This window comes from Ictalurus punctatus, chromosome 9 (assembly GCF_001660625.3).
Source record: "Ictalurus punctatus breed USDA103 chromosome 9, Coco_2.0, whole genome shotgun sequence".
Lineage (NCBI taxonomy): Eukaryota > Metazoa > Chordata > Actinopteri > Siluriformes > Ictaluridae > Ictalurus > Ictalurus punctatus.
Window position 1 is genome coordinate 25,507,530 of NC_030424.2, and position 17,973 is coordinate 25,525,502.

Genomic DNA, 17,973 nt, shown 5'->3' on the forward strand with positions numbered 1-17,973 from the left:
TGAGATCTTGCATGGAGCCCCAGACCGAGGGAGATCGACAGTTCTTTTGTGCTTCTTCCATTTGCGAATAATCGCACCAACTGTTGTCCCCTTCTCACCAAGCTGCTTGGCAATGGTCTTGTAGCCCATTCCAGACTTGTGTAGGTCTACAATCTTGTCCCTGACATCCTTGGAGAGCTCTTTGGTCTTGGCCATGGTGGAGAGTTTGGAATCTGATTGATTGATTGCTTCTGTGGACAGGTGTCTTTTATACAGGTAACAAACTGATATTAGGAGCACTCCCTTTAAGAGTGTGCTCCTAATCTCAGCTCATTACCTGTATAAAAGACACCTGGGAGCCAGAAATCTTTCTGATTGAGAGGGGGTCAAATACTTTTTTCCCTCATTAAAATGCAAATTAATTTATAAAATTTTTGACATGCGTTTTTCTGGATTTTTTTGGTGTTATTCTGTCTCTCACTGTTCAAATACAACTACCATTAAAATTATAGACTGATCATTTCTTTGTCAGTGGGCAAACATACAAAATCAGCAGGGGATCAAATACTTCTTTCCCTCACTGTGTAATATATATATATATATATATATATATATATATATATATATATATATATATATATATATATATATATATATATATATATATATATATAAGGGATGCAAAGAAACAGTGCTGTTCCATAAACCAGTATTTCTACACTGGGAATATTCTCAGTTTGTTGGTTAGTCCTGGACTCAGAGGCTCGGAATCCATATGACTTCCAATAGCTGCTGTACTTTTCGTCTTCTTGCGTTCCCTACTGTAAACTAGGGATTTCACAATACCAAAAATCTAGTAGTCGGTACCAATACCACCAAAAGTACACCATACTCGATACCAAAGTTGATACCACGGTGTGGTATAAAATAGATAAGATAAGATAAATAAATAAATAAATAAACTCTCCGGGGGAACATCCTCCTCTGGCTGATACTGGCAAAAAGAGAGAGAGGGCGATATTTTAGTTATCAAACACTGTCTGACAATGACTAATAAAACAGTGGAGGCTACAAGTGCAGTGGTGCACTACAAGTGCGCGCGCGCGTACACACACACACACACACACACACACACACACACACACACACACGTCAGCTCTTACCACCTTTCCTCTCAACCAGTCGGGGCGGAGCTAAACTTGTTTCCATCTTCTGTAGTTTTTCTCGTGTGCTTGTAAGCGTTCTTCTTCTTCTTCACCACTTGTGGACCGACTAAAACACTTGCGCGTATTTGCTGCCCCCTTCAGTTCCGGAAGAATTGCAACCTCGTAACTTCATTACGAACGGTACTGCAGAAAAACAAGTACCGTCACGATTTAAGAATGTTGGTACCGAAGTATCGGTTCTCGTGACATCCCTACTGTAAACAAAGCTCATCTCATGTTTTTTTTTGTTTGTTTGTTTGTTTGTTTTTGTTTGTAGGTTCGCCAGGACGAGGACGAGCAGGTGAAGCAGCTCTCTCAGCTCCGTGACTGTCTCAGGAGTCAGCTACAAGTGGAGGGTAAAGAGGTAACTCCAACTCCCAGCACGACTCACTTCAATGTCTGAAAGCAAGTCACTCGGGCCGGTCCCCATGTGAACGTGCACATTTTTATTTTTTTTTTAAAGATCCAGGATACCAAGATGAAAATGACGACGATGTCCTTTTTCTTTTCAGGATTATCTAAACAGAAAGAACGCCGGTCACGGATACAGCATCCACCAGCCACAGGGCAACAAAAAATACGGCACCGAGAAATCAGGCTTCCTGCTCAAGAAGAGCGATGGGTGAGTCAGAACACCAGCTGTACCACAGTTCGCATGCACTAATCACTATTAAACCCTGTTTGGTTCTCACGTCGCTTGCAGTTGCTTTCTTGTGGGAGTGAAGCAACTGCTAACACTGACACTTCTCTGGTTTCTCTGCAGCATCATCATATTAACTTTCATATATTCAACACTGTTTTAGATGACACCGATACTCGTGATATTGTTTACTTTCTTTAACAATTACAAAACTAACTCTTTTTTTTTTTTTTTTACGAAACTTTTTCCACTCAAAACTCACTTCCACTGTGGTTATAATAATGTATAAAGAATAAATATAATAAAACCAATCCTAACAAAAGACAAAACAGCATTTTTATATGGAAACTTTTTCCAGTTCCAAAATGCCTTTTTTACATTTTTTTTATAAATACTCCCCCCACCCCCAAATCCAATTCTAATCTCCTGTCATTTGTAACGGGATCTGATGTCCGATATGTCTTCCCCGATGTCCGAGAAACCATTTTTTGCTGGCATCACCCTAATAGCGGTTCTGGGTAGCAGATCAGTGTCATCTCTAATTCAAGTAAACATGTACGATGTTAGTAGCCAAATGGCGTACGCTCTACTGTAAAATTGTCTGGGACGGTAGACAACTCGCACCAAGGAATTTACTAGTAGCAGTTTAGTAAGAGAGTGGCATAGTGGTAATGTTTCTGCCTCACAGCTCCAGGTTCCCCGATTTGGTCCTGAGCTGTCCGTGTTGAGTTTCACATGTTCTCCCCATGTTCATATGGGGTTCCTCTGGGTTCCTGAGTTTCTCTGCAACGCTGACTTGGCTGTAGGTGTGAACGTGTTGCCCTGCAGTGGAATGGCGTCCCACCCAGGGTGTATTCCTGCCTCGCGTCCAGTGTTCCCGAGATCCATCCTGACCAGAGCTTACCAAACACGAATGATTGATTTTGTGCAATGAAATACTGATGTGCAGGGGGGCATTATGGCTTAGTAGTTAGCACGTTGGCTTTGCACCTCTGGGGTTCAAATCCCGCCTCCAGCCTGAGTGCATGGACTTTGCCTGTTCTCCCCGTGCTTTGGGGGGGGGGGTACTCCGGGTACTCCGGGTTCCCTCCCACAGTCCAAAGACATGCGCTGTAGACTGATTGTGATTTCCAAGTTGTCCGTAGTGTGTGAATGGGTGTGTGATTGTGCCCTGCGATGGGTTGGCACCCCGTCCAGGGTGTCCCGGAGTTCGCTGGGATAGGCTCCAGGCTCTTCACGACCCTGTTCAGGATTATAGTACAGGAACATGGATCGATGGATACTGAAGTGCATTTCATTATCGAGCACATTTCCAATTATAGATGATTCAAGGGCAAGTTTTATTTATTTCTTAAAAAGAAAATTAGAATGTATGCAAGTCATTTCATGATACAAAATGGCAAAGAAAATAAATAAATGAATTTAAAAAAAAAAATATTTAATGACAACTAATTTGCACAGAATTAATCCGTATAAAATAATTTTTTATTTATTTATATAATACATATATTTTTTTAAGCTTAACACATTTTTTTCCTATAAACCTCTCAAACATTATGTCAGTAAACCAGACATGTGTGTGGATTGGGAAATCACTAGAATGCTCTTTCTCAAACACACTTCTTTATTTGTTCTTTTTTTTTCTTAAGTCAAACACTGATGTTAAAATAATGGTGTTTGTTGGCTCAGTGAGCTGGGGAAGACGTGCTCCGTGTGTGTGTGTGTGTGTGTGTGTGTGTGTGTGTGTGTGTGTGTGTGTGTGTGTGTGTGCTTGCTTACATGATTCAGCTGTTCTTCATTAAGTCTGGTTTGACCTCCGACTGAGTGTAGGCTCAAATGTTCAAATCCACTGCAAGATTACATGTGCAGATAACACACACACAGACACACTAGTGTACGTTAGCGCCAGTGCACTGAGATCAGATCTGCAGTGTATAACAATCAGACTGCAACATGAATTAATTGATTCAGCTGAAGTGTTAGTCAGCAAAAAAGCAAACAAACAAACAAACAACAACAACAAAAAACACAGACTTCCCATCTCGGAGCTTCAGGGTCCATGGTTTGATCGGGTTCCTGAGCTCATGTGTTTTTCCCGTATCCATGTGAAATTCTTCTGGGTCTCTGAATTCCTTCCACCACCCCAAGCGATAGACTCGTAGGTCGATTGGCTATGCTAAATTGCCCCTGGGTGTGAGGCCAATCATGTGGGAGCAGCACAGTGCATAAAATCATGCAGATACAGGTGAAGAGCTCCAGCTAATGTTCCCATCAAACATCAGAATGGAGGCGGGTTGGTCTTATTGGTAAAGAAACAATATTCGTGCACTACGATCTGTAGAGTTTGCCCAGAATGGTGCGGAAAACCAAATGCATCCAGAGTGAGCAGGGTGGAAAAGCCTTGTTAGCGAGAGCGGTCAGAGGAGAATGGCCAGATCGGTTCAAGCTGCCAGGAAGGCTATGGTAACTCAAATAAACATTCTTTAAAACTGTGGCAAGCAGAAAACCATCTCAGAATATATACAAATGTCAGATTTTGAGGTGGACGGGCTACAATGGCCAAAGACCACATCGGGTTCCACTCCTGTCAGCCAGGAACGGAAATTTATGAGGCTAGAACGGGCACAGGATCACTGAAACTGGGCATGTTAAGACCAGGCAATATTTTCCAATCGTAAGCTGTCCAGATGTTTTTCCAGATATTGTTCATTCATAATTTCATGTCATAACTACACTGACATAAAACTTCGTCTATTTCATGTGTTGCAAGCAGGAAAAATGGCCAAGCGTAAGGATCTTAGTGACTTTGAAAGGGTCAAATTGTGATGCCTAGACGACCGGGTCAAAGCATCTTCAAAAACAGCAGGTCTTGTGGGGTGTTCCCGGTATGCAGTGGTTAGTATCTACCAAAAGTGGTTGAAGGAAGGAGAATTGGTGAACCGGTGACAGGGTGATGGGCGCACAAGGCTCACTGATGCGCGTGAGGAGCGACGGCTAGCTCGCCTGGTCTGATCCCACAGAAGACCTGCAGTAGCACAAATTGCTGAAAATGTTCATGATAGGAAGGTGTCAGAACACACCCTGCATCCCAGCTTGCTGCGTCTGGGCCTGCGTAGACATAGACCAGTCAGAGTGCCCATGCTGACCCCTGTCCACCTACAATGGGCACGTGAGCATCAGAGCTGGACCATGGAGTCCAATGGAAGATGGTGGATGATATGATGAATCATGTTTTATTTACATCATGTGGATGGTGTGTGTACGTTGCTTACCTGTGGAAGAGCTGGCACAATGATGCACTATGGGAAGCCAGCGGAGGCAGTGTGATGCTCTGGGCAATGATCTGTTGGGAAACCTTGGGTCTTGGCATTCATGTGGTTGTTAATTTAACACGTACCACCGACCTAAACATTCTTGCAGACCAAGTACACCCCTTCATGTCAATTGTATTCGCTAATAGCAGTGGCCTCTTTCAGCAAGATAATGCGCCTTGGCACACTACAAACCTTGTTCTGGAACGGTTTGAGGAGCATAACTGGTCCTCCAAATTCCCCAGATCTCAATCCGATCAAGCATCTGTGGGATGTGCTGGACAAACAAGTCCGATCCATGGAGGCCTCACCTCGCAACTTACAGGAAGGACTTAAAGGATCTACTGCTAATGTCTTGGTGCAAGATACCACAGCACACCTTCTGAGGTCTTGTGGAGCCCGTGCCTCGACGGGTCAAACCTGTTTCGGTGGCACAAGGGAACCTACACAATATTAGGCAGGTGATTTTAATCTTATGGCTGATCAGTGTATGTTAAGAGCTGCACCGTTTAAGAAGGGCGTCTTGTTTGTGTTAAGTGTTTGGAAGGTAGGAAATGTGGGTTGAAGGCTTCCTTTGACTTCCTCCCAAGAAAATCCAGTCCAGATGTGGAGAAAGAATAAACAGTGACTCATCAGGACATATTGGTTTCTCCAGAACATGGTTACTGCTTTTATTTTTCTTTTCTTTTTTTTTTTTTTGATGATTGAGGACGGCAGTCATTAGGATGTAAGAGATGCCAGTTTTCTGGCCTGAGATCTGAGCTGTGTTTCAAGTCTGATGTTAAGTGCTGGTAAAAATGCTGAGCTGGGTAATAAGTCTGTGAGATCACTATTCCATGTTTGTGTTTTTCTGTCTCAGAATCAGAAAGGTATGGCAGAAGAGGAAATGCGGAGTCAAATATGGCTGTCTGACCATCTCTCATAGCACGGTGAGGTTCCAGCATCTCACTCACACACACACACACACATCCTGTAAACTCTAATATGCTGTACCTTATAAACTGGATTGAGGTTGTATTTGCGCCGTGTTTCTCAGATTAACAGACCCCCAGCCAAACTCAACCTCCTCACGTGTCAGGTTCGGCCCAACCCTGAGGAGAAGAGGACCTTTGACCTTGTGACTCGTATGTTTTATCTTCTCCTTTCTAATACTGCGAAAAATGGTATATTGAATATAGGTCAGTTTATCTCATACTTCTAATTGTGATTGTACTATATCAAACATAACATAAAATAAAAAAGATTATTAACTGTATTTCTCATTTTAAGCATTTATTTCTAGAAGAAAAAAAAAAAAAACCTAAACAGAATTGTTACTAGAATAAGACGATTTCAGTCTTGAAATGCAGTAGTTTAAATGCCACGTTTAAAGAATTCAGTCAGCCAATGCCTTCAGACAACATTCCTACTGTTTTTAGTGTATTAACGATCTATATTTATAAGCATTTTAATAATCTAATATCGAGAGGGGGGGGGGCCCTTTCCATTGTGGTTACATTAAAAACAACATGCATGTGCGTGTATTATTATATCATTCTCATCTTTATATGAACTTTTATTTTTTTTAAATTCTTTATTATTATCGTTGCATTTAGTTATTTATTCCTTTTCCTTAATTTAAATGTTCTTGCTATTATTATTTAATGTTTTCATGTGTCCTTGGGTATCTTGAAAATCTAGCTTATAAATAAAATGTTGTCGTTATTGTTGTTGTTATTGTTATTATTATTATTATTACAGAACATGTATTTTTAACAGGGTAGCCCATGACTGAGTAGTAGCACAGTAAAGAACACTTTACTTGGATGCATTTCTTTGTAGGAGTGTGTGTGTGTGTCTATATATAGAAGAGAGACAGTTTGTGTGTGTGTGTGTGTGTGTGTGTGTGTGTGTATGTGTATGGGGTGGATAATGAAAAGCAGTTGTTGCAAGGGGCTTGTCCTGGCTTGTTATTTCTTCCTACAATCCCTTTGCCATTTTATTCCCCCCACATTGCTTCCTTGATAGGCTCACTGTGTTCACACCCATATCTCTCTCTCTCTCACACAGATAATCGCACGTATCATTTCCAAGCAGAGGATGAACAAGAATGTATGATGTAAGGATTGCATTTGTTAAAACCTACCACATGCCGAAATACATCCATACACACACACTGATGATTCTGGCTCTAGAGTCTGTTTCTTTGTCCTGAATGCGTTCTGTTGTTTTCTGTGTAGTCCACCATCACTTTATTCTGTACATGCTTTCCCCTGGCTCTGTGACACTAATCACCACAGCCTTTTAATGTCACATGATATCAAATGACAAGCTCTATGGAGAAGGTGTTAGTCGCTGAATTTATGATCAACTAGTCTCTCTCTCACACTCACTCACTCTCTCTCTCTCTCTCTCTCTCTCTCTCTCTCTCTCTCTCTCTCTGTGTGTTTGTGTAGCTGGGTGTCTGTACTCCAGAACAGTAAAGAGGCGGCTCTGAACACGGCTCTGGGAGGAGACCAGCTGCAGTATCCGGGCAGCGGGCTGCAGGATCTGGCGCGTTCTGTAATTTCAGGCCTGAGAAATCTTCCAGGCAACGATACCTGCTGTGACTGCAGTGCTCCGGGTATGCCTCACATCTACACTGCTAAAAGCGTCTAGCGTTATTCATCATTTCCTCACTTGTTTACAACTGTTTGTTCGATTTGATCCCTACAAAGCCTGCATGCAAATTGTGGCTCAGCACATCCCCAATGAGGCCATACGCCTAGCAATTAAAATGGTACGCAAACAAATCGTACTTGTAATATCATCGTCAGTGTTTTACCGTCAGAAAACACGGGCTTACTATATCAGATGCACAATTATTTACAGTCTATAGAACATAAACATTTGATTATGTAAGGCTGCGTATATAAGCTATCAGTGGAACGGAGAAGAGACTAAACGAAACCACGGGAAGTTAGGTACCACAGACAATATCCTTATCAGCTCTGCGTAACCAGAAACAATCAACAGTCCCGGTTAATGATGCAAGAATGAACCCAATTCTGTAGATTAATTATCATCACAGATCAAGATTTTGGCCTACGTGAATGACTTCACTGCTGCGATATATATTTGTTAAGAGTAGTACTCTTGAGCGTCTGCAGAACTGTGCCTGCAAAGTTGCCAGGTCTGTACATATTCACATACGTTATACCACTGCAAAAGCCTACATACTGTATACAGTCCTTTCCACTAATAGAAAGGATATGAATCGCCTTTTAGTAATACGAGGACTTTCAGACACAAAATAAATAAAAGCCAAAATGATATTCGAAACGATATTCATCTATATTAGTCACCTTGTATTTAGATTGTGTCCTCGTTTGCCACTGATGGGAATGATGGGAAATAGTTGTATGGCATCACAAAGATAATGTTTGGATCATGAGATAAGATATCGCATGGGTGATTAATTCAATGCGCCGGAGCAGGCCTGTAAATCTCTCCCCTTCTCCGACTATAGTCGAGCTGCTCTCTTTGTTTATTTGTGTCTAAACGTCCTTGTACGTCTCGAACTCTGCATTTCTGCTTGTGTTACTAAACCGTCTTGTTTCTCCTACAGAACCCACCTGGCTCTCCTCTAACCTGGGCATCCTGACCTGCATCGAATGTTCAGGAATCCACCGCGAGCTCGGCGTTCACTACTCGCGCATACAGTCGCTCACTCTCGACATGCTCAGTACATCTGAACTACTGGTAAAAAAACAAAAAAAACACACACACACTTACTCCTTCCTAAACCTAACAGGTAGATACCTGAAAAAACTGCCGCATTCTCCACTACCTACCAGCGTAGTGTCTAGATCTACCTAGATATCTGCTCATATGTGTGTGTGTGTGTGTGTGTGTGTGTGTGTGTGTGTGTATATAGATAGAGTTTGCGCTTATGTCTATACATATTTATACATCTTGTGTATATACTCTTTATATATCCCTGTATTGTTCTCCTTACTATCTCTTTGATCTCTTCTTTCTTTTTTTTAGCTGTTGCCGTGACACCCTAATTTCTCCATCTGGGGATTTATAAAGTATTATCTTATCTTATCTTAAACAAATTTATACCGCAGCACTGTTGAACTCTCGATTCTGATTGGTCAGAAGGTGTTGATTTTGCTTTTCTATGAAGGCTGCACAGCAAACCACAGGTTTTATATTATCGCGCTTTGTTCTCATGTTTGATCGTTTCCATGGTAACCGCTTACACCCGGACTCGCATGGTGGAAGTGTATAAATTGTTGATGTGAAGTTTTCTTTAAGGAAACGTTTATGGAAAGAGTCTCCAGTGTCAGCACTTTGTAACTTTGCAACTTTTAATTTTTATTTTATTTTTTGACACATGACTTCTTTTTTTTGTTTGTTTGTTTGTTTGTTTGTTTTTTGCGACGATGTTGTTCCACAACATTAAATATAGCTAATGAATAAGTAATAATTAAATAATCACCAATAAATCATATAAAACAAACTGCTGTGGTATAAGAGGAATATAACACTTCAATTCAGGACACGTGGTTGTAGGAAAATAATTGACATCAGGGTGGTAAGAGTAACTCCACTTCATTCTGGGTCGCAATCACACCACGCCATCGTTGATCATCTTCCTATAACGCTCCCAAGTGTTTGTTTTATTCTGTGTGTGTGTGTATATATATATATATATATATATATATATATATATATATATATATATATATATATATATATTTTAAAAATCCTGCAGAGCTGTCCAAAATTTTCTAAAAGGGCTTCAATAATCTTGACTATAAGAACTGGACGAATCCCATCTGTTGAGACTTGGTTTTGTATACGAACGTCGTCTTCTTCCAAAGATCAGTAGAGGATATAATGCACTTGTGTGGCGAAACGTGGATCGGTCGTCAGTTTTAAATCTGAATTAGAGGTTTGAGTTTACACCACGAGAACCCTCAAGTCTCGTTCCAATTCCTGCTCGTTTTTTCCCACAGCTTGCAGTGAGCATCGGTAACAACAAGTTTAATGACGTCATGGAGGCCAACCTGCGCGATGACTCAGTGAAACCCTTACCGCAGAGTGACATGTGAGTTTCACAACACACCAGTAATCAGGAGGCTCTGGACGGTTACCAGTCAGTCAGCCATGTTGGAGTTAGGAAAGGTCTTTTTTGTGTGCCTTGCGTATGAACACACCACAACCAAATGTACTTTTGTGGCTGTTTTAGTGGAGTAAATCAGTAGTCAAATGACCCTTATTATTTGCCTTAAATTGCTACAGTACCCTCCAGAATTATTGGCACCCTTAATGCAAAAGTCAATATTTAAAGACGTTTAATATATCGTACTGAAATCCGTGATCAAGGGTTGAAATGTTCATACCAATTTTACAAGTGTGTGTGTGTGCGCATTTGTTAGGAATGCGAGGAAGGAGTACATCATGGCGAAGTACGTGGAGAGGCGCTACGTGTTGCCTAAAGAGCACTCTGAGCCCCTGCGTGTGTACGATGCCGTGAAATCCAGAGACCTGACATCCCTCCTCCAGCTGTACGCCGAGGGAGAAAGCCTGTCCAAACCCACAGCTGTACCCGATCAACAGGTCTCGCACACATGCACATGCACATCTGGCAGTGTACACGCTCAGAGGAAAGAGCTGTCTGCCCTCTTCCGCATACACGAGCTGACGGATGGCCTCGATCGGCTAGCGTCTCTGTCTCTGTGATCGACAGAGGAGCGAGTGTATTACATCCCTCTACCTGAAGAGCACGGCTGGTTCTGCTCCCTTGGCTCTAAATGCAATATTTTCAAATGAACACAGTTTCCAAAAATGCTAAACAATTACTAGTAACTTTAAACCACAAGGACCCTGAGCAGGATAAAGCCGTTAGTAAACGAAGCTCGTACTCCACAAGAACCATTAATCGTTAATGTGGTTCGCCATCGTGGCCTTTCTTTATCCTTTAAGCCTCATATCTAACCCCTTTTCACTTGCATTAAAACCGCAGAAGAGAGTCAAATCCCAAAGCGGTCTTAGTTGAGGTTAAGTGTGTAATGATTTTAAATAGCGTAATATGATATTATATTAATATCTTGCACATTTATTGCACTAATTTATTGATTTTGTTGGTAACAGTGCAGCTTAAAGAAGCATTAAAGCTGGAAATGTCATTTATCGCCTGGGTATGGCTGATAATTGCAGTGCGAATTTGATCCGTTTTTAAAATCGCATTACATACAGTGATGTAGTGAGTCAGCTTTTGTTTTAAAAGACTTCGTTGGTCCACCGTTAGATGTTCAGTGGTGAGTGGGTGGACTGTGATTTATTTCCACGGTGTTCAGACGAGTTTAAATTCATATCCTCGTGGGAATGTGAGGGTGAGCGTACGGAGTATTTAACATGTGGTTAACGTCTGAAGAGAGAGGCACTCTTAAATGCCTTTTACTCAAGTCATTCATTACAGCCAGACGTCACGATGCTGCAACGCTCCTTCCTGTTATGATCTTTCTCTTTGTTTCCTGTAATTCCATGTTTCCTCCTCTGCTTTCATCTGTAATTGGATCTGCTTTGCCTCCCTTGCGATGAGCCATGTACGGTGGATATGGATTTAGATCTATTATTGCGAGGCAGAGTTCTGGGGATATGATTTCAAAAGCAGGATTTCACAGCGATAATCACTATCTTTTGAATTTACTAATCTCTATCTATCCTTTTTTTTTTTTTTTTTTTTTTTTTTTTTGGTCTGTACGCCAGTCTCTTTCTCTAATTTTATATTTGCTGCGTTTTTCTCTCTTGCTCAGGATTTGAAAGAGACGGCTCTGCATGTGGCTGTGCGTCTGGCTGAGAAGAGCTCTCTGGCCCTTGTTGATTTTCTCACACAGAACTGGTGAGTTTGTGTGAGTGTGAGTTGAGTGTGTGTTGCTGTTTAGTCTGAGTGTGTACATCTGGCTTTTATGAAACCCCGTCGGGGTTGGCAGGTTGTTGAGATACAGTTGGAATCAAAATGATTCAACCCCCATTGCAAATCAGGTTTACTGTCAAAATGTACAGACTTTCAGCTGTTTGTAATGAACAAATCAAACAAAAGCAATTGAAATAGTTCAACACAATGAATGCTTCAAGTGGTTTCCACAAATTCAACTGAACATGCAACTTATAATGACTTCCCCAGTTTCAAAATTATTCAACCCCTTCATGGCAAGCATCTTTAGTACTTAGTAGAGCAACCTTTTACTGTTATGACCTGCTGCAAACGAGATGCATAGCTTCTGGCAGCGTTCCTGAGGAATCTTATCCCAGTCCTCATGAGCAGTGGCCTCCAGTTCAGTAATATTCTTGGGTTTGCGTGCTGCAACGCCTTCTTCTAATCCCACCAGAGATTTTCTATGGGGTTCAAGTCAGGTGACTGTGATGGCCCTGTAGAATCTTCCAGGATTCTTCTGCAACCAAGCCTTGGTGGAATTTGAGGTATGCTTGGGATCATTGACCTGTTGGAAGGTCCAATGACGCCCAAGCTTCAGCTTCCTCACAGACGGCATGACGTTTTCTCCTAGGATTTCCTGATACTTCAATGAATCCATCTCGCCTTCCACACGCTGCAGGTTTCCAGTGCCAGAGGATGTGAAGCAGCCCCGGAGCATCACCGAGCCACCACCATGCTTGACTGTGGACCGAGTGTTCTTTCTTCATTCTTCTTCCCCCAGACATACGACTGATCCATTGTTCCTAAAAGTTCCGTTTTTGTTTCATCGCTCCACAGAACAGAATCTCAAAACTTCCGTGGCTTATTTATGATTTTGAGCGACTTTTCTTGTGCTTTTGGGTCAGTAGTGGTGTACCTCTTGGAGTTCTGGCATAGAAACCTTCAGTGTTTAGTACACGCCTTACTGTGCTCACTGAAACCTCAGTGCCTGTTGTTACCAAGTCTTACTGCGGGTCTTTTGCAGTCATTTGAGGGTTTTTCACAACCTGCATTCTCAGAAATCTGCATGCAGCTGTTGATAGATTTCTTTTTCTGCCCCGTCCAGGTATTTCACTATAGTAATTCTACCCCTAGCCAGTTCAGCTCAAGCTCAAACTGGAGAAGTCATTATAAGTTGCATTTTCAGTTGAATTTGGGGAAATTTGGGGAATTTTGTTGTGTTGAACTATTTCAATTACTTTTGTTTGATTTGTTCATTGCAAACAGCTGAAAACAGTCTGTCAATTTTGACGATAAACCTGATTTCGAATAACTTTGATTGCAACTGTAAAATGTTTTAAAGTTACTTGTTAAGCATTGAAGTGTGTGTGTGTGTGTGCTCCTTACAGTGGCTGTCTGGAGAAGAAGACAGTGGAAGGAAACACAGCTCTTCATTACTGTGCGATGTACAATAAACCAGAATGTCTAAAACTGCTGCTTAAAGGGAAGGCTACTTTACACACAGGTACATCATCATCATCATCATCACACTCGCGCACCACGCCCACCTTTTTACTGTATTTTATACTGAACTGCTTGAAACAGAGCTCCAGGAGACAAAGAAGGAAACTTTTTGGGTTTAAATGACGGGCTGAGGACATCTAGAGGATGCTAATTTTATTGAACGTGAGACACTTTTTTTTTTTTTTTTTTTTTTTTTTTTTTTTTCCTCCTGTTATCGACCCCATTGATGACTGCACAAGTATTCATCCCTGTTGCTTTGAAAATTAGTTCTTATGCCACCAGTTAACCATCAGTTAATTAGTTGAATTTAGGCATGCAGTTAAACTACCACATGTTCTTCACCTATTCCTCTCAAGTAACTGGAAAGTTCTGGAAAAGTATCTAAATATTTTGTTTAGAATATCCCATGGAGCATTATTAAATCTCTTAGTAAAAACTGGAAATAATATGGTACAAAAAGTCAGCTCAGATGGGTGAAGCTGTTCACAGGACAATCACAGCCTGGATACTCCACTAAGCAATGATTGACAGATGAATGATGAGAATAAAGCCGTTGTATGGGGGGGAACCCCATATGAAATTCCCTTTGAAGTCTCAGCAAATATGAGCAAAATGGTTCTCTGGTCTGATGAGACCAATGTTGAACTTTTTGGCCTTGGTACAAAGTGCTACATTTGCTCATCACCCTGAGAACACCATTCCCACTGTGAAGCATGGTGGTGGTAGTGTCTGGTTAGGGATGCATTTAACAAAGGGGGCTGGGAAACTGGTCAGGGAAAGGGGAAGATGAGTGGAACCAGATACAGGCCAATCTGTCACATACGAACAGAACATCATATACATATAGCTGAATTATACACTCAGCCCAAATGGTGTTAACACACACAAAAACACACAAGATGGCAAAACTTGTTAAAAGTTAGTCGGCTGACATGAAATCTTAAGAAATACATTATTTTGCATCATTATGAAAATACCAATGTGCCAAAATACACGTTCAGATGTTTAAGGAAATGTGATGAGCTGATTTAATTGGATATCACCCAACAGTATGATAATGTATTCATTCTAATCCCTCCCCTTTCTACAATTATGTGCCGATGGTCATGCAAACACCAAAAGTATATAACGCCGTAGTTCATTCTCTCTCTCTCTCTCTCTCTCTCTCTCTCTCTCTCTCTCTCTCTCTCTCTCTCTCTCTGTTTTTCAGCGAACACGGCTGGAGAGACCGCGCTGGACATCGCCAAGAGACTGCAGCACACACTGTGTGTCGACTTGGTAGGTTTGATCTCATTATACACCGCCTACAGGAAAACCACACCATACTACACATGCTCCACACCCATCCCAAAAACCTAATTACTGATACGTGGTGTATATTAGATGTGCAACTGAATATGAATACAGTATTTTCGGAATGAACAGATACAAATACAGGTCTGAATAGGAAGCTTGTCACGGGCATCTGGTTGAGATTAGAGGTGTGTGTCGGGACTCGGATGTCACAAAAAAGTCATACGTGTGAGTTTTTTACTTTGATGTGAGCAAGCAGTTAAATATGAAGCTTGTGGGTGCGGAAAAAAGACCATATTTATTAACATGAATGTACAACGGTCATTCATTCATCCTTAGTAACTGCCTGGTCAGGGTCACAGTCATTTCAATTAGGCTATTAGTTTATTTATATTTTGGGAAACAGAACAAAGGAAATTAGGCTATTAGTTTATTTATTAGGCTATTAGTTTACATCCCGCACATCCCGCAATTAGGCTATTAGTTTATTTATATTTTGGGAAACAGAACAAAGGAAATTATTAAGAAAATATTGCGGGCTGGTACTAATGAAAAATAATAACCGCGCGTCCACATCCTCGTACATCTCTACATCACTAGCTGAGACCAGTTATGAACTTGAGTGAAGGTTGAGGAGCAATCAGAGGCAGAATTCACACACCATGCTGACAGTGCTGCTATTTCTACCTCTGGGATTTTATTCCAGGGTTTCTGGAGGTAAAGTAGTAATGGTAATGTCCTTTTTTATTTTTATATATTTTTATTATCATTGTTTATTTATTTTATAAACCCCTACACCCACTACAGGTTATAAAGCCACACCCACTACAGGTTTAAATACAGATATAGAAGTTTATATATGTGCACGTTTATGTATTTGAAGGAGTTTTTAATCTGATGCAAATATTGCTGAGTGAACTCTCGTGAATCTGGACCTCGCGGCGATCAAATCAAAGCTTCATCTTCAGCACACTGACTTGTATCAGCGGCCACCTGCTGCTCTGTAAACACAAGCTGGCGCTTCAGTACTGCGCTCCATATTGACTCGGTGTCATAACCTCCACAAAGTGTCCTCTCACTGCTGGGGTCAGGAATTATGTTACACCGAGTGTATGAGAGCGTATGTGTGTTCGGGTTGCAGCTGTCCCAACTGCCATGCTCTGGCTAAAACGGTCACGCCCTTTACATGGAAAAGTTTGCTCACATTTTGTACTCATTCATGATGTTAAACTGTGTCAAAGTTACAATTACAGTTTTAAATACTCTTCCTCTCTCATTTGCGTGTGTGTGTGTGTGTGTTTGTGCTCCCAGCTGGAGCTGGCTCACAGCGGGAAATTTAACTCCCAGATCCACGTTGAGTACACATGGGAGATGCCGCAGGAGTTCCTGTACGACAGCGAAGACGATCTGGATGAGAAGGTGTGTGAACATCAAGCTGTCTTCATTATACATCTATATTCATCACTCATTCAGCACTATGGAGATAATACACAGTCTGTATAATACACATCAGTACTCATGAGCTCAACTGTTATCATGTCCACAAAACAAGGAAATTTCACGTTTAGGTACTGTACAAGAAGTTCCATCACACACTCGGTATGCAGTACAGATCATTTCAGCGTGTCAGGATATGTGGCTTTAAGTTAGACGAGATGCGAGTGTATAGTCAATTATTTAATAATCGTTAACTAGGAAATTATTTTACAGTCCGTACAGCATTTCGCAGAGTTTTCTTGTGATTGTCGTGGCCAAAAATGCTTGATTTTGCTGTGGCTTTTGAAAAACTTTGTGGTTAGCACGTTCGCCTCACACCTCCAGGGTCGGGGGTTCGATTCCCACCATGGCCCTGTGTGTGAGTTTGCATGTTCTCTCCATGCTGCAGGGGTTTCCTCCGGGTACTCCGGTTTCCTCCCCCAGCCCAAAGACATGCATGGTCCCCCAGTGCAAAGACAAGATTGGCACGTCCAGAGTGTCCGTAGTGTATGAATGGGTGTGTGAGTGTGTATGTGATTGTGCCCTGCGATGGATTGGCACCCTGTCCAGGGTGTACCCCGCCTTGCGGATGCACAAGGACGCTTTACGATAGCAATACAATGAAACATGAACAATGAACAAACATGGAAAAACACACAAAATGTGAAAAACGATGAGCAATCAAACACAGAAAGTGAAAAACACAGTAGAGCAAAATGCATAGCAGCAGAGTAGGACAGATTACACTGAGAAAACAGATACGTTTTAAGTTGGGATTTGAACTCGGGGATGGATATGATGAGGGAAGAGTCAGGCAGAGTGAATCTTGGATGCTACAACACTGAAGGACCTGTCACCCATGGTAGGGAGATGAGATCCAGGGACAGAGAGGACTCCGGACCCAGAGGACCTGAGAGAGCGGGGCGGGTTGTAGGGGGGAAACAGTTTACTAAGATAGCAAGGTGCCAAACAGTGAAGTGATTTAAATGTGAGCAGAATTATATTATATATTTAATGCGACATGAACTCGGTAGCCAATGCAGTCCAGACAGGATTTTTTTTGTGCTTTTTTTGGGGGGGGAACTACTCGGATTGGCAAAATTACAATTGCACAAGATAGTTGTGCACAGTGATGTTTGTTTGTAAACGAGACCCTTTTAGCGGTACCCGTGTTCGACGCACGTGAATCGAATCCCCAAATCTGTGGAAAATCTGCAGTGATTTTGGAAAATAGCAAGCTCGCCCGAATATTGCGACGTTTGCTCGATTTTGTGTTCGCTTCTGCAATCGTTAAATCCGAGAGCGGACGATTTCTATACAGATCCTTTTAGCATTTCTTTGCGATAAATGATCTCTGAATCAGTGACATGCGAGCAATCATCCTAGCTGTGGACGTACGGTCATGTCACGTGATCAAGTCCCTTTGAATGATTTCAAAAATATTTGTGAAATTATTCCCACCTGTGTCTAGGATACTCCTCTCATGTCATCATATTTCACATTCATGTGAACACGAATTTAAGTGCTTTGACTTCACCTAAAGAGCATCATTTATACGGAGAGACACAAACAATATTATTTATTCTTGTGATAAATTTCTTCTCTTTGTGGCTTTTTTATGTTTTTACATTACATACGTACAAGAATGAACACAAC

At 41.5% G+C, this 17,973-nt stretch overlaps 1 protein-coding gene across 1 annotated transcript in view; it reads left to right on the forward strand.

Annotated features, from left to right (window-relative positions):
* asap3 (ArfGAP with SH3 domain, ankyrin repeat and PH domain 3) overlaps positions 1–17,973 on the forward strand; it is a 58,178-nt gene that overhangs the window by 31,820 nt on the left and 8,385 nt on the right. Inside the window, exons 9-21 of the mRNA XM_017476403.3 lie at positions 1,462–1,548; positions 1,697–1,806; positions 5,995–6,064; positions 6,172–6,259; positions 7,185–7,233; positions 7,571–7,737; positions 8,722–8,855; positions 10,121–10,212; positions 10,544–10,724; positions 11,924–12,009; positions 13,434–13,549; positions 14,759–14,826; positions 16,153–16,260. Of these exons, the coding sequence (XP_017331892.1) occupies positions 1,462–1,548; positions 1,697–1,806; positions 5,995–6,064; positions 6,172–6,259; positions 7,185–7,233; positions 7,571–7,737; positions 8,722–8,855; positions 10,121–10,212; positions 10,544–10,724; positions 11,924–12,009; positions 13,434–13,549; positions 14,759–14,826; positions 16,153–16,260 (1,356 nt within the window). The remainder of the gene's footprint in view (positions 1–1,461; positions 1,549–1,696; positions 1,807–5,994; positions 6,065–6,171; positions 6,260–7,184; positions 7,234–7,570; positions 7,738–8,721; positions 8,856–10,120; positions 10,213–10,543; positions 10,725–11,923; positions 12,010–13,433; positions 13,550–14,758; positions 14,827–16,152; positions 16,261–17,973) is intronic.